The sequence below is a fragment of the Acomys minous genome, assembly GCF_964271855.1.
Source record: "Acomys minous genome assembly, chromosome: 9".
Taxonomy (NCBI): domain Eukaryota; kingdom Metazoa; phylum Chordata; class Mammalia; order Rodentia; family Muridae; genus Acomys; species Acomys minous.
The window spans coordinates 29722112-29738959 of NC_140490.1; the positions used below are offsets into that span (position 1 = coordinate 29722112).

A 16848-nucleotide genomic window follows, 5' to 3' on the forward strand; every position below is an offset into this window, starting at 1 on the left:
AAGCATGGGAGAATGGCAAAGTAGAAGGATCCAGAGGGTCCTAGAAGCCTACAAGTAGAACATTATGATAGGCAGATTCGGGCTCAGGGGTCCCGCTCAAACTAAGGCACCAGCCAAGGACAATACAGGCGGTAAACCTTAAACCCCTACCCAGATCTAGCCAATGGACAGGACACTCTCCACAGTAGAGTGGAGAGTGGGATATTACTTTCTCACATACTCTGGTGCCTCACCTTTGACCATGTCCCCTGGAGGGGGAGACCTGGTGGCACTCAGAGGAAGGACAAATTGAAATTTAAAGAAAAAAGAAATCCAACTGAACAAGCAAAGAGGAAGAAACCAGTAAGCAGCATTCCTCCACGGCCTCTGTTTCTGCTTCTGCCTCCAGGTTCCTGCCTTCAGCTCCTGCCCTGACTCTCCTCAGTGATGGAGTGGGACCTGAGAGTTTTAAGCTGAAATAAACCTTTTTCTTCCAAAGTTGTTTCGGTCATAGTGTTTTATCACAGAAATACAAACACTGAAACAAAAGCTATGCCTGTGTTCCAAGAGAGCACAGAGCTTCACCTAGGTCGTTAGGGTCTTGCTACCACATTCTCCATCCCTGCTTTGCTAAATCCCACACAACGAGACAGAGAACTCTATAACTGCACACTGATTTAATCTCTGCAGCCTGTACCCTCCCCATGAGAGACCAACAAAAAGAGCTGCCTTGATCACAGCTGCCTTCATTGCCAGCACATGCTGGCATGATACTTAAAAGCCGGTTCAGACATTACCTCGGTAGGGCAAGAATCAGAGTAAGTCTTCCTCCGAGGTAAAAAGGAGGAAGCTGAGTCCTTTCACAGCCAGTGTATGTTGCCTTCTGCTCTTTCTGATGGCAGCTGCTACACTACCACCGTTTTATTCATCTCCTGAATTAGAGAACTAATTCAACCTTTAGGAAAAAAATTCTCAACCAGACTCATCAAATTCTCATCCTATAGACAAGGAAATAGAGGTTTACCAGAGACTCTGATTCTTTGCAAGCCTTATGGACATCTCAGAGTGTGTTCCCACCTAATTGGCTTCCAATGATGTCAACCAGTGGAAAGCTCTGGTGGCAGCCAGAGGTCAGAAGCACCCAAAGGCTGGGAGTTCCCCTTGCTCTCATCACTTCCGGAGCATCACTAATGAAAGTTTCATTTCCCCTGTATCTCTCCTTTCTTGGAGTCTCTACCAGACAGGCCCCATGCTGTGTACAAACTACAAAGACTACTGCTGCCTCTTTAAATGAGTCTGGTCTAGAGATCACTAACCATTATTTAAGGCTGATATTAAATAGTCTAGGCTTTAAAGTCCAAGAGGCAAAATTGTGGATAACTGATGGATGTTTAGAGGGTGTCTGAGTTTCTTTTTTTTCTTGCTGTGTTAAAAATAGATGGACAGAAGCAGTCTAAAGAGAAGGGTTGCTTGGGGTCACAGTACAAGGCTACAGTCCGTCATGTCTTGAAGTCAAAGCTATAGGAACTTAAAGCAGCTGGTCACACATTGCTTCTATGACCAAGAGTCAGTGAGAGGGGATGCTAATGCTTGGCTCACTTTCCATTTATACAGTCACGAATACCTAGCCAGGGAATGGTGCCACCTACAATGTGTGGCTCTTCCCACCTCAATTAGCCTAATTAAGATTGTCTCTGGCGATCATTCTCAGAGGCTAACTTTAGTCTAGACAGTCCCTCACAGATGTGCCCTGAGGCTTGCCTCTTAGGTGATTCCAGTGTCTATCAAATTGACAATGAACACAGAGTGCATTAAAAATATATAATTATTTAAAAATACAAGCCATTCTTAGATAGGATGTCATATTAAAAGAAGTGGTGGGCCTGATGGATTTCATTCTTAGGCCTTAGTTTGTCATGCCCTACCTTAGGGGTGGCAATGGTTTCCTCAGCTGCTAGGTTCTGCATGCTTGAAGATCCCAATTTTGGTTGTTATCCTTTGAATACACAATGTTCACTACAGGCTCATGTGCTGAAAGTTAGGTGACCACCAGGTGGCATGGTGGCTCGCCTTTGTTGGCCCAGTCCCTTGCTCTCTCTCTCTCTCTCTGCTTCCTGTTGACCACAAGGTTAAGGGCCTCCAGAGTCCTGCTAGACCACCTGGGCTTCACCTGACATCAAAGGAATGGGACCAGGTGGAAAAGACTGAAAGTATAAGCCAAAATAAATGATCCTTTCCTGTTAAATTGTTCTCTCACATATTTTAGTCCATCACATCTGTGGAGCATACTGACGAAATAATTCCCGCAAGTTAGTTCCCTATATTGACCTTTGCAAAGCTAGGCCACCTGAAGTGAGTTCTCTTTTCCAGAAGGAACTCTAACTGGTAAAGTTCAAACCCATAACCCATGGAGGGTATGCCCTTTTACTTCATAAGTTTCTCAGTGCGTCTAGGTCTTCAGAAATGCATTCACAACTACGTCTCAATGGGACTCTGTCTTCATCACTCACTCCAAGTCAGTTGGCAACCTGCTGGTGTTTTCAAGCAGAGCTAAAGTTGTCATCCAGTGCTGAACACTTAGCGACCCCAAGAGGACCAACACACAAAATTGGGACAACCTGACAAACAGGCTACTTTGTGGACTCACATTACCATCAGAGGTTAGATGTGAAGACGATGCAGACACACAAGATTGGGCCCAGTTCGCCCTGTCCACCATCTCCGCCATGATCATTGCAGCTTCTCCATCACTAGTCTTTACCCTGTGGCAGTGTCATCATCATTTCTGCTGTCTCCTTGCACAGCCAGATCCACTCATTGCTCAGATCCTTGACCCCATTTCAATCAGTATAAAATCTAATTTTTTCTAACCAGTTTCTGTGTTCATGATCTCTTGCCATTTGTCTCCCAATCAAGCAAGCACGTGTATCCTTGGTTGTTCTCAGCTCTCTTCCACATCAGACACAGGGCCTCTCCACTCCTGCACATCTCTTCCTCTGCACCATGTGCTTGGCCTGTCTTCGAAGAGCTCCCTCTTATCTTTTGGGTGTGTGCTCATACATAATTACATCAGCAAATCATGTCTAACCAGAAAACCTAAAATGACATGGCTTCTCCCATGATCCTTTAACCTTCTCATCCTCTCCTCTTGTTTTATAAAGTTCTGGGGTTTGCTCCTGCCATACTTCGTGTTTTCTTCGTCCCTCTGCTTAGCAAGTCTTTCTCCTCTAATCTGAGCTGCTTTAAATGCCTCCATTATAAGCCCCTTTTCACCACTCTACTAAAGTTCATATGGTGCACTCAGTCCACACACTGTATAATTATCATCTTCTTCATAAAAATATAGATATAAAAGAATATGTATGCATGTTATACACACACCTTCCCAGCTTGCACTGGTTGTAAATTTCATGAGAGAGTAGGCCCTGTCTATGTTACTAAGCAAGCATGTATATATAATTAATGGACTTTATAATGGCTCAATAAACACATATTGATAGAACGACAGGATGGGGCATTCACAACTCTAGGCTAATGACTGAAAAGTCTCACTAAGCTATTGAAGGCTGTTGAATGCTCACCTGGATCTCCTTAACTAAACAGTTTCTACCATTACAATCCAAAGTGATTGCTTTTTAATGCAAGCATTCAGTATCTGACTGGTGGCTTTCCTGAGCTGCAAGTGGACAAGACATGCAGGCCTGGCTGTTGACCAGGCAGCAACACAAGTGGTTAGATATTTGCCTGGATGATTCCACCCCTATTGTGATGTACTGTCTACAGTTTTCCAGAGTCTCAGGTATTTGAGTTGCCCATGGTGACAAGTTGTCTGTCCTTTGTCTCATGTCCTCTGCCTCTTAGGAATTTCCAGTGATTCTCTACCAAGGAAACTACTTGCACTCACATATTTGTCTCAGTATGTGTTGGAAAAAATCCAAACCAAGACAGCTCAGATTTGCTATCCACACTCTCCAGGGAGAGTGCCTCCAGGGAGACATGGCAGCTGTTACACTTTAGAAGCTTTATAGGTTGGGAGGAGAGCGGTGGGATGCTGATTAACTTGACATTCACTTAACTTTTTATTTAACCCCTCCCACGCTGTCAGCCAATGTGCATGTTTGTATCATTTTCTGTAATCTCTACAATGTTCTCTACAAATATTGCAAAATAGTGCTCAATATCTTGTTTTCCTTGTCTAACTCAACCCTGGTGCAAAATCCTCTCAAAGACTCCACTGGTAACAACACCACCACTAATAGCATAATTCGTGATACACTTGATTAATACTAGTCTACACAACGAACTTGCATTATCTAAGTGAATGATCAGTGGCAGACTGTGAAGAAGACACCATGATTTCATTTTTTACACCGAGAGAGCTGAAGGACCAAGAGGGCTCATCACGTGACTTTCAGACCAGGAGCTTATGCATTCCCCATCTACTAGATGGCAGAGCTTAGATTTGAAATCAGGGGTTTCATTGGGGTTTGCCCTGGGTCTTTATACCCTGACTAATCTTCTAATCTCTTTTTTCATTTTTCTTTATTTTTATTTCATTCCTCTCCTCCTGGTCCCACCCTTCCTACCCCTTTCCCCTATGCCCTCAATCCTACTCCTCAGAGAAGGGAAGCCCTACACCCCCCCCTACCCACCCACTCCAGAAACTAAGTCGTATCAAGACTGAATGTATCCTCTTCCCCTTGTGGCCTGGTGAGGCAGCCCTACCAGGGGGAAGTGATGGAGAAGCAGGCCACAACGTCCTTGTTAAGAATCAGCCTCCATTCGCCTTAGTAGGGGGCCCATATGACGACTGAGCTGCTCAGGAGTCACATTTTGTATAGGGGGCCTAGGTCCAGTTCATGCATTGTTCTTGGTTGGAGTTTCAGTCTCTACAGCTTCCCTACCCCCGCCCTCGGAACTTGTAACCTTTTAATCTTCTATCTTCTCTGGGCCTGGCAACTTTTATCATTAAAAAAAATCAGTTTAAGGTGCAATGTTAAAATGAGATGTTATAGACTCAAAATTTCTGAAGCTTTGTCAAAACAGAGTGAAAATATTTAGTAATGAGAAATGATAACAAAATACCAACTGTAGACACGGCATCTCTAGAACACAAGATAGAAAATATTGCAGCCCTTACTACCTCCCTCATAGGCTCAATAGTAGGAAGAGAAAGAAGAGTTTATCCCCACTACCTCATAAACATTGATGCAAAAATACTTAATAGAATATTTTCAAACTGAATCCAAGAACACATAAAAAACATCATCCTCCATGGCTTCATCCCAGGGATGTAGAGATGGGAAAAGATCTTCATCAACCCTATATCCAACAGAGAGCTAATAGCCAAAATATATAAAGAACTCAAGAAATTAAACACCAACAAGCCAAATAATCCAATTAAAAATGGGTACAGAGCTAAACAGAGAATTCTCAACAGAGGAATCTCTAATGGCCAAAAAGTACTTAAAGAAGTGCTCAACATCCTTATTCCTCAGAGGAATGCAAATTAAAATGACTCTGAGATTCCATGTTAAACCCATCAGAACGGTTAAGATCAAAATTTCAAGTGACAGCACTTGTTTGCAAGGATGTGGAACAAGGAGAACACTCCTCCATCGCTGGTGGGAGTGCAAACTTGTACAACTGCTTTGGAAATCAATCTGGCACTATCTCAGAAAATTTGGAACAGTTCTACCTCAATGCCAAACCATACCACTCCTGGGCATATACACCCGAAAGATGCTCGACCATGCAACACGACATTTGCTCAACTGTGTTCATAGCAGCTTTATTTGTAACAGCCAGAATCTGGAAACAACCAAGATGTCTCTCAACTGAAGAACGGACAAAGAAATTGTGGTACATTTACACAATAGACTACTACTCAGCAATTAAAAACAAGGAAACCTTGAAATGTACATTCAAAATGGATAGAAATAGAAAAAATCCTGAGTGAGGTAACTCAAAGCCAGAAAGACACACATGGTATGTACTAACTTATAAGTGGATACTAGCCATAGTGTATGGGATAAACCATACTACAATTCATAGACCCAAAAGCTAAGTAACAAGGAGGGCCTAAGGGAGGATGCTTGACTCTCATTAAGAAAGGGAAATAGAATAGACATTGGAAAGAGATGAAGAGAGAGAACTGTGTGGGAGAGGTGGTGGGGAGGGGAACGAGAGTGTGAATCAGGGGACATGGTCAAAGGTGAGGCACCAGAGTACGTGAGAAAGTCACACCCCACTCTCCACTCTACTGTGGAGAGTGTTCTGTCCATTGGCTAGATCTGGGTAGGGGCTTAAGGTTTACCGCCTGTATTGTCCTTGGCTGGTACCTTAGTTTGAGCGGGACCCCTGTGCCCAAATCTGCCTATCATAATGTTCTACTTGTAGGCTTCTAGGACCCTCTGGATCCTTCTACTTTGCCAATCTCCCATGATTCTCTCATCTAGAGTCCCACTAGAATGTCCTCCCCTCTGTCTCAGTTTCTAACCCTAACCCTAACCCTCAGGAACAGTCATAGGGGAGGGGAATAAGGGGAAAATGGGAGGGAGGGAAGAATGGGAGGATACAAGGGATGGGATAACCATTGAGATGTAACAAGAATAAATTAATAAAGGAGGAAAAAAAAAAGAGTGTGAATCAGGTATGTGGAAAACAGAGGTGGGAGGTGAGAGGGCTGGAAGGGAGAAGGGAAAACAATGGGGGCGGGGCATCTCTGGGACAAGCTGGAGACCTGCCGCGGAGTAGGTTCCTGGGAATATATGGAGGTGACTCTAGTTGAGACTCCTAGAAGCGGGGCACATGGAGACGGCAATGGCCACCTTCTACGTCCGGGAAGGACTACCAATGGAGGGAGGAAGACACCGACCCACCCACAAAAACCTTTGACCCCAAATTTATCCTACCTACAAGATGTACAGGGATATAGATGGAACAGAGATTGAGGGAATGGCCAAACAATGACTGGCCCAACTTGAGACCCTCCTAATGGAGAGAACCAGCCCTTGTCACTATTAATGATACTCTGCTATGCTTACAGACAGGAACCCAGCATAACTGTCTTCTGAGAGGCTTCATCTTACAACTGACGGAAACAGAGGCTGAGACCCACAGCCAAACTTTAGGCAAATCTCAAGAAGTCTCGTGGAAGAGTTGGAGGAAGGTTAGAGGGACGCAGAGTGGACACGAACTCCACAAGAAGACCAACAGCATCAACTAACCGAGGACCATGGGGGCTCACAGAGACAGAACCACCAACCAGAGAGCATGCATAGGCCAGAGCTGGGTCCCCTGTGCATACGGTAGATGATGGGAAGCTGGGCCTTCACTGGACCCCCTAGCAATTGGAATGGAGTTGTGTGGAAGGATGGCGGGCTTTACCTCAGGCGAAAGCAGCCTTGGTAGGCTTTGCCTCAGGTGAAAGCCATCTTGGCAGGCTTTGCCCCTTGGAAACACCACAGATTCCCCACTGAGATGGACATTGTGATGAACTGAGGGGCCACCATCCTGGGTCCAGAGTTAAGCACTATTGTGTTGCAGGTCGACCATCAAGGGGAGGAGGGAACCGGAGGAGAGTCCAGGGGTGGCGGACCAACTGGGAGAAGCGGAGGAGAGGAGAGACAAGGCTGCTGCGGTGGTGCGGATTACTTCCATCTGGGAGAGAATCTGCCTACAGGCCCAGAGACGCTAAGAAATTCGCAGCCCCACGGAACGGATTCCTGGAAGGTTTATTCTTGTTCTCTTTAACCGCCTTTCCCTCTCACTTAAAGTAGTCGGGTTGTAAGGAAGATACCTTTGATTAATAAATTTATAATAAAGCTTAATTACTAAGGACAAGAGCCAACAGAGTTGTCTGTGACACGGACTCTGTTGCCTGCTTTAGGACCACTTCCCCCTAGCTGCACTGTCTTGTCTGGCCTCAATGGAAGAGGATGTGCTTATTCCTGCTGGGACTTGATGTGCCTGGGTGTGTTGGCCAGAGGGCTTCTGTTTTCTGAGGAGAATGGGGTGGTTGAAATGGGGAAGAGAATGGGAGAGTGGGACCAGGAGGAGAGGAGGGAGGGGTCTGGGACCCAATGTAAAGTGAATATATAAACTAATTAATGAGAAAAATGATTAGGTTTGCATAAGGTGGAACTGTCCTGGGTATCTCTGAGAAAGCCTATAGACTAGAACATGCCTTGGTGTTCAGCATGTGGGGTACCACTTTTGGCTGTCAAGGATGTTTTTCCCAGCGTTTCTTTCTTACCACCCCTGTTAGCCAGGCAAGTTCCTATAACTAGAGACAAGTACTTAAGGGTGGGCTTGCACAAACGTTGAAGTACAGCAACAAATGAGAAAAGGGGCATGTTAAATATGTGATAAATGGCAGTTTCTACTTCAATAAGCTAGGGTGAAAAAAACAAAAACAAAAATACTACAAAGCATCACATACATGGCCTTGTATTTGTTCAGCAAGCACCTCACCCAGCTTTAAATACCATTTAAGAAAATAGTTTTAATGGATGTCTAGCATTTTACTTTATGGATGTTTTAAATTTGTAAATTGTTCTGCTCTTAATTTGTTTGTTCCCCCTCCCACCCCCCACGCACAGCCCCTGAAATGCACAATCCCGACCTCCTTCCTGCCGGATCACGTGTTAACTCAAGATGTGTACATTCTTCTGGTGGGTGCTCTTCACATTTACTAAGTACCTTAAAAAGAGCAGCCTTGCATTACACTTCAGGGACACGCTATGAATATGAGATCCAAAACCCCACTCCCTCCAATGTCAAACAAATTCCACACCATCATAACACTGTATAGGAGATAGGAAAATGGTTAGCAATCACCTGTTTGTTTTAATCACAAGCCAAAAGGGAGGTCGGTGGCAGATGTCTTAGTTATGTAGTAAAATAACATATTGCTGAGTAGCAATCCTCTCTGGATAAGTATAAGCAAATATGTGCACATATGGTAGTGTAGAGGAAGTACAAATTTTGGTACGTTTACTAGAAGCAGCATTTGAGTTATCCAGGATTTTCTAATTGACATTATCTTATTAGCCGAAGTCCTTGGTGATAACCAGCTAAGTAGGTGTTTTGACCTGTCATTGTAAACTGTCTTCTTCTGTTTCAATGACTTTGCACTTGGGTTCACATATCCCTTGTGTTTGTAAGTGAAGTGAGCAGTAAGAAGCTACTAAAGGCCCCCATCGTAATTCAAGGGTTAGGATCACATCCGTGGCGGTGGCTTACTGAGTCTTAGGGAAACACAACAACCCATGTAAATTCTCGCTTACTCTTGAGAACATTCTCAACAGGAGAAGGGCGTGGCACATCTCAGTGTCCAAATATGGAGCTGAAACTGCTAGCTAAACACTTCTCCTAGATGCATGTTCCTGGGACAGCAGAGCAAGGTGTTCTGTGGGAGTGGAGGTGTGGTTAACGTGCAGACATGGTAAAGAGAGAGGCAAAACTTACTTTCCTTCTCTATCAAGAATGAGGGAGCTTACATAGCTCCTGGGAAATCTGGGTCCCCCAGCAGTTATTTTAGATGGCCCGTTATAGGTCAGTAGTTATAGTTTAGGCCATTTGCCTGGCAAGGAGAGAATGGAAGTGGATAAGTATTTTAGGCTTCTTCTTTCCTTACATCAATGATTTCAATGACTTTTACCTGGTTTGCATATGAACTCCTGAGTAAGGTGGCATTTGATAGAAAATTCTGGGTTAAAAAAATGGTTGAACATTTTTTGCTTCAGAACTGTGGTAAAAGTATTTCCAAACGAAGGGACTGCTATACTTAAAGGTGGAGGTACTGTCTTTACCCAGTTTCTCCAGAAGCCCTTTAATGGGCCAACAGCATGACTCTGCAGTCTTGGGAAGGCAATGGAGAAGCCCACGCTGGAAACTGTTTGCTTGGTAAACCTTTCCATTCCTCCCAGGGTTACAGGAAATGAACCCCTTACTCTCCACCCCCGCCTGAGCCTAGTTGCTGGTTTTCACACAGATGGCTCTCTTAACTGCTCTTCTCCAGTTTAAGGGCAAGACGAGGAATGCACGTGCCTTCTGCAGTGTTTACTAGGTGGCTGTTCTAGATCTTACAGGGTTGACTGTGAGGGTACCCACTCCTACTAGCTCTTCATCAGAGATCATTGTGGAAGCAATGCAGACATTATGAGTCCAGGAATAATGTTGAGCAGCCAGGTCCCATTGCCTGGCCATTGACAAATCTTGGCTAGCAGTCTAGACCTAACCATGAACATTGGTCAGTGAACAGATACTAATCTGGTCTTTCTCCTCCAGAAGCCAAGGGTTTCATACAGAACCTCCAGAAGAGTTAGCTTCTTCCACACTCTTTTTTATCAGCATGACACAAATATTAATCATAAATTTCCATGAGAAATGCCTAGCAGTTTTGAGCTTTGTACTCTCTTGTAAGTGAGGAGAGCATTCGAGCAGCAACATTTGAAACTGCCGTCAGTTCTATTCTCTTAATCCTTCAGAATGCTGGTAAAAACATCATTTCTTATGCTTCATTGCCTATGAATAAAAGCATTTTGTCTTAGACTAGGAAATGCTTATGAGGCCAAAATATTAAAAGGATACAGTCCATAATTTGTGAATCCTTTCAGCTACTTACTAGGCAGAAGAATTTCCATGGAGAATATGTTTGGGAAACAATGGGTCTCTCAGTGACTCAAAACATACATTGGATTTCTTGAGTTTATTTCATCACACTCCCCAATTCTTTTCTCCCATCTTCTATCCTTTACTCCCCTCTTTCTCTTCTTCCTTTTGCTTCCTTCCTTTTTCTTTCCTTTAGTGATAGTCTTATAGGGGTTCATGAAAATGTTTCTAAAAAAAATACTGTACTTACCTTCTTACAAAAAGTTTGTAAAGGTTGATTTTGACTTTCTTTGTAATTATAGAACCAGTGTCAGGCCCATATAAGGTAATGTTAATATGAGCTGAACAAGAGAATATATTGAATACACACCTAAACCACTGTTAAATGTTGCTCAACACCTCTCCCCAGCATTAACTGATGTCAGTTATTGGAGAGCTTTACAGAAACAAAGAATTTTAAAATTGAATGAAATTAGCCTGTTCTCAGTGTCTGGAGCCACAAGATGTGAGGTTGGGAACAAGCTCTGAGGGGAACCTGGCCATCATCTTATGGGCATGGAACAGACACGGAGCTGATAAAGAGGTTGAAAGGTTGTTTCTATCAGTTTCTCTTCCTCCCTTCTTACTCTTCGTCCCCCTTCCATTTTCTTCAATAAACAAGCATATAAATAGAGATATGAATTTCTTCAAGCTAGAGGACTCAAACTCTTAGTATCAGAGTGAGGGAGAAATGAAGTTTTCCTTCAGCATCCCAGGATGTAACTGATGACAGTAATGGGAGTTCTCTCAAAGTGTCACTGTGATGAGTAAGGGAGACTGAACAGGTCTAAGCACTAATTATCTGGTACATAGATGCACTATTAGATATTAACATCATTAAATACATTATCATCCAGAACTGATCATCAATATAAAATGATAGGTAACCCAGAAATCTAGATAGAATGTGAGAAATTTCTTCATTGGTGGTGTCTTCTTTTCAAGATAGGGTTTCTCTGTGTAACTCTGGCTGTCCTGAACTTACTTTTGCAGACCAGGCTGGCCTCAAACTCACAGAGATCTGCCTACTCTGCTTCCCCAAGTGTTGGGACTATTGGTGTGCACAACCAGGTCCAGCTGAATGTGAGAATCCTTAAAGAAAATAATTGTGTAAGTGGGGTCTCTTTGTTGTTAGCCCCCAACACTTGGCCATAATGGAAGGCTTTAACTTTGGAGGACAGTCAATGTTGTATTGAAGGTATAGTTAGAAAATCCTTCCAGTGTCCAGGGGTGGGTACACTCTGGAAAGGACATATTGTGGTTTCAAGCAGAATCTTCTTCTTACCCAGCCTGCATTTCTCTACCAGAAATCACAGAAGGAAGGCAGCTTCCTGCCAATCACGGAGCACCATTCCTTACCTGAACGGGTAGGCAAAGGCGATGTCAATGCTGAGGTTACTCTCTGTCTTGTTGACGCAGTCCACACTCAGCCGCAGGCCTCCTGAATAGCCGCCACATGTTGCAAATGCAAAGATTGCAAAAAGCTGCCAAGAAGAAAAGAAAGGAAAAAGGCAGCTTTAAGATGATGGTGATCTAAAACAGCAACAAAACAAAACAAAACAACAATAGAACATAGCCAGAAGCTCCGTGTCTAGGATGAAAGAGGTTTTAGCATCTCTGTAGAGCAGCATCACATGAGCTGGAGGAGGTTGAGCATTAGGAGGATGGTAGGCTGGAAGGGGCTCTAAAGAACAGTTCAGTCAGTTAGAGAAATTCTACTTGGACAGGGAAAAATGACTGCTAGTGTGTGAAGCAGTGCCATGCCTCACGCGGTCATGGAATAATTCCATAGACAAAGACAAAGACTGGGGGACATGCTTTCTTTGTTCTCTAGCTTGCATAGGGTATGAGACTGGTGGGCAGTCAGTGGGCACTCCAGCCCACTCCACAGTCCCACCTAATGCTTAGAGCTCCGTGTCCCTTCCCATCAGCTCTCAGTGTTGACAGCAATGAGAAAGAAGTGGTGCTAATTGCTCAGTGCTCACGTCTGGATTGTGCCTCATGATGACGAATATCCCAGATCCTTGCAGCATATGTGCATGGAGATTTTGGTGAGAATAACTCTTTCAAAGATTGGTGTCATAAGGTCTAAAGTAACGTGGAGAAAGCCTGCTCATTCCTTATTGTATCTTATCTATTAAACACGTAATGCATGTGCTGCTCTTTCCTCATGATGGTGTTCTCAGTGTGTGTGTGTGTGTGTGTGTGTGTGTGTGTGTGTGTGTGTGTGTGTGTGTGTATGTGTGTGAAGATTAATATCCCTGTATTGAATATATGACAGAATAGCATAATCATGTCAAATAGTTGCATTTAAAAATTCCTTGAGGACATTATATTGTAGCTGAATTCCATAAGAACAATTCTTGTTAATTTCTATATTTAATAACTTAAAGAACATACAGATGGGAGTGGTGATGCACACCTGTAATCTTGGCACTCTGGGAGGCAGAGGCAGGTGTATCTCTGTGAGTTTGAGGCCAGCCTGGTCTACAAAGTGAGCTCAGGACAGCCAAGGCTACCCAGAGAAACCCTGTCTCAAAAAACATACAAACACACACGTGTGTGTATGTGTTTATATATATATGTTTATATGTACACATATATAATATTATATTTATATAAAATATATAAGTATATATAAAAGAAAAAAGAAGAAAGTTCTTACAATAATGTTACTGTGCTAACCTTATGATGAGTAAGTACATTATGTACCGTGAAGACTGTTTCATAAGATATTATTGTTACCACTATGTAATAAGCTTAATATGGGATGATAGTTATTTACTAACTGATCAGAAACACTACATGGATGGTAAGGAGGAATTAGGCTGTTGGGAACACACATATCATTTGTTTTTCCTCTAGTCTTCATTAAGCTTTGCAAAGACAAGGCCTCGTCCTCCAGTTACATTTGATACCTGTAGCTTTCTGGTTAAGTTTCTTATTCCCTACTGTTGTCACTGATTAAGGGGAAAGCACACGGTATGACGGATATCAAACTCATATGTGTTTGACAAGGATTAAGCAGAGCACTGGGGTATCAGATCCTGCTTAATGAATAATTTATTCCAGAGATGGTTAATTGTGTATTTGGAAAAGTGAAATCAGCCCCCTCAAAATATACCATCTAAGTAATTAGGAAACATAAAAAACACACTGAAAGAGAGGCCTAGTGGTTCTTTGGCATGGGAGAGAGGAGGATTCTATGGTATTGTAGAGTAAGGTGCAGTGGCTTTCCTTCCAGTGGTTCACCTAAGTCCTTTACCATAGGTGGCAGAACACAGCACATCTGACTTTGAGCCCAATTCCTAGCTTGGTAACCCTAAGCAAATCAGACCACTTCTCCAAATATGAGTTCCTGGTAAGCCGCGACTAATCCAATGGCTATGTAGCAGTTGCTGAAGTACAGAAAGGTAAGTATGTCAGGAAACAAATACAGCCCCTGCCACCGCCCAGCTATGCACAGAATTACAAATGGTATCACTAGTTTGGAGAAGAGAGTAAGATGGAAAGTTATGCCCGAAGATGCTGCAATTCAAGCATCTGGGAAACCAATGAGTGGAGTGAGACAAAAATTGGTGGAGAAACAGTTTCCAGTGGAGGGGATGGCTGATGTGACAGACAAGGAGGCAAGTTCAGGGCCATTGCATCAATTCGATGGTGAAAAGTTGAGAGTATTAGTTTGTATTTCACAGGGCTGCTGTAATTATTAAATAGTAGACTCCTAGCTCCCAACAAATGTTAAATTTCATTCATTTTCTCTCTTCTTCTCATTGCTCCGTCATTGCTATTCACCTCACTCTACTAGAGAAACTGAAATTAGACAGGAAAAGCTGCTCGCCTCACCTCATCCAACACTGTAGAGTTGAGGTGTGAATCCTGACATCCAGACCTCCTGAGACAGCATTTCTGTCAGCTTCAGGATTGTGGGGAAAGCAATATGTTTGCCACAAGAGTAGAGTTAACAGTCAAACTGTTCAGAGATACATCATGAGAGCAACTGGAGATTCCCCAGCGTCATCCTGTTTCTCTCACAAACACATGTGGCTATCTCACTAGCCAATGAGAACAGGCCTTGTATCCTTTCTATTTTCCCTATAATTCTTATCTTTTCCCCTCTCCTTTCCTCTTGTCCTTTCTTCCTTCTCTTCTTCTCCCTTAGATGAATAAGTTGAGGCATTTAGAAGGAGGACTTGCAAGATGCAAGAGTCTTCCTAGCTTGGCACCTAGGATATGGGTGCACATGTGACACAGACTAGGACTTGGGCTTGGAAGTTGGTACAATTGGAGCCAAAACTAAATGGATCAATTGCACTGACTGGTGTAGAAGCAGGCAGACATATGTATTGCTTCAGGTAGTATCTGAGCACTATGGCTCCTGTGCCATCCCCAGCTGCCTCTCTGCATGAGGCACACCCCATGACTGCTCTCATGCTGTGACACTAGAGTCTATGTTGCTATGATGGTGGCTGATAGCTTATGTTCTACAAAGCCAAGGAACAGGCTGTTTGTCAACAGTTTGTGGAGATGCCTCATTCTTGTCAGGTTGTAGGTTGCAGCGAGGGGTGGTGTGAACAGATGAATACAGTATACAAAGCCTCGTTAGGGGCCCTGTAAAGCGGAAACAGCTGGAAAAGGTGAATGGGTTTCACTCTTGTAGACAATGCACAAACTCCGTGTGAACAAGACTGTGTGTCCATATGTCTGTAGTCCTTCTGTGCTAAAATATTATAGGTGGGTCATTACTGCTACCAAGTGAATATTGATGACAGTGGGAATAATGAAATACCCCCACTTGGGTTCAGGAGATGGCTAGGCATGTAATGTACTTGGCCCACAAATGTAAGGTCCTGAGTTTGAAGGCCAAGAAAATAAAATAATTGGATATGGTGGTATAGTGGGCAACCACAATTCCAGTAACGGTGAGATGGGAGGCAGAGACAAGTACTTCCCTGGAGGTTTCCTGGCCTTCTAGCCTAGCCTATTTGGCGAAGTTCCAGGATAATAGAAGACCTTTGTTGAAAGCAAATGGTGGAAGACTGCCAAGAAACAATACCTGAAGTTGTCCTGTGACCACATATACACCCCAACATGTACGTGTACATGCACACACACATGCACGTGCGCACACACTTCGGCATTTGATTGATTCTCACTGGCAGTTTTGTCTGTGAGTGTATTATCAATCCGCTCAACAGTCCATAGCCTCATCTCACAGGTGAGGAAAATAAGGCCAAACAGCACAACCAAAGTCACATTGATGACCGCTAAGTGAAATTGTTTGGGTTCAGATCTGCCTTTCTTTAAAGCCCATGGTCTCCCTTCCCAAGGCGGCGACTTGAAGCATGCACTGGAAAGATTTATGCAGAAGTAACTGCTGCAGGTCTGTTGAAGAGGCTTTATCTCCCACTCCAAGATTCAGAAGGCCCAGAGGAGGTAGAGGGAGCATCTGTAGGAAAAAGCTGGATGCCTGCCTCAGCAGCCCAGCCTCCTTTTCATAGCATCACAGGCCTTCCTTGGGGCAGCAGGGGTGTGTGTGGGGGGGCATGAGGAGTGCTGCTCTGAATATCTGAACAGCCTGCTGTGAGCGGATTGCGCCAATTATACCTGACAAGTCCCTCCTTTTAACTGCTAGCCCGCCACAGCTGGGGGTGTTGGCTTTCTTTCTTACTTTCAAACATCTTCTCTTTGGCAGTGCTAACAGGGTCCTGTGCCTTTGCGCAGTGAGTTATGTAAACTGAAGTTGCAATTTGTACTTGATTTTTATTTTCCCACATAAAGTAGTCACACATCTTTAAAACAAATACTAGGTAGAAATAATAAAGTCATTTAGAAATTAGCTTCATGCTTACAAAAAATATAAAGTTATGAAGGAAAGCTATAGCGGGTGGCTATATGCAAGGAATGTAAAGAACGTATATCTTGAACTAACTTGAAAGCCTCATCTTCTCTGGGGACTAACTTTCATAGTAACGAAGGATGCCATTCAAGCTTCCAAAAGAGAGATGCAACCAACAGCCCTACCCAGCTATGATGTGCATGAACCACAGCAATGACCAGCATAGTATGAAAATTCTAAGGGTGCAGTAGTAGTTGACATCCATACCTTGATCGTAACCAACAGCTCTCTAGTTGGACTTAAGAATCCCCTTAACAAGAAGAAAATCATGACTGGTACTGAAAATCTAGCAGCTACCAAGGGTTAGTGAGGTC

At 43.5% G+C, this 16848-nt stretch overlaps 1 protein-coding gene across 2 annotated transcripts in view; it reads right to left on the minus strand.

Moving 5' to 3' along the window:
- SYNPR (synaptoporin) overlaps positions 1-16848 on the minus strand; it is a 306233-nt gene that overhangs the window by 104907 nt on the left and 184478 nt on the right. For both annotated transcript variants that reach the window (XM_084797148.1, XM_084797149.1), the window contains one exon: positions 11995-12119. In XM_084797148.1, the coding sequence (XP_084653274.1) occupies positions 11995-12119 (125 nt within the window). The remainder of the gene's footprint in view (positions 1-11994; positions 12120-16848) is intronic.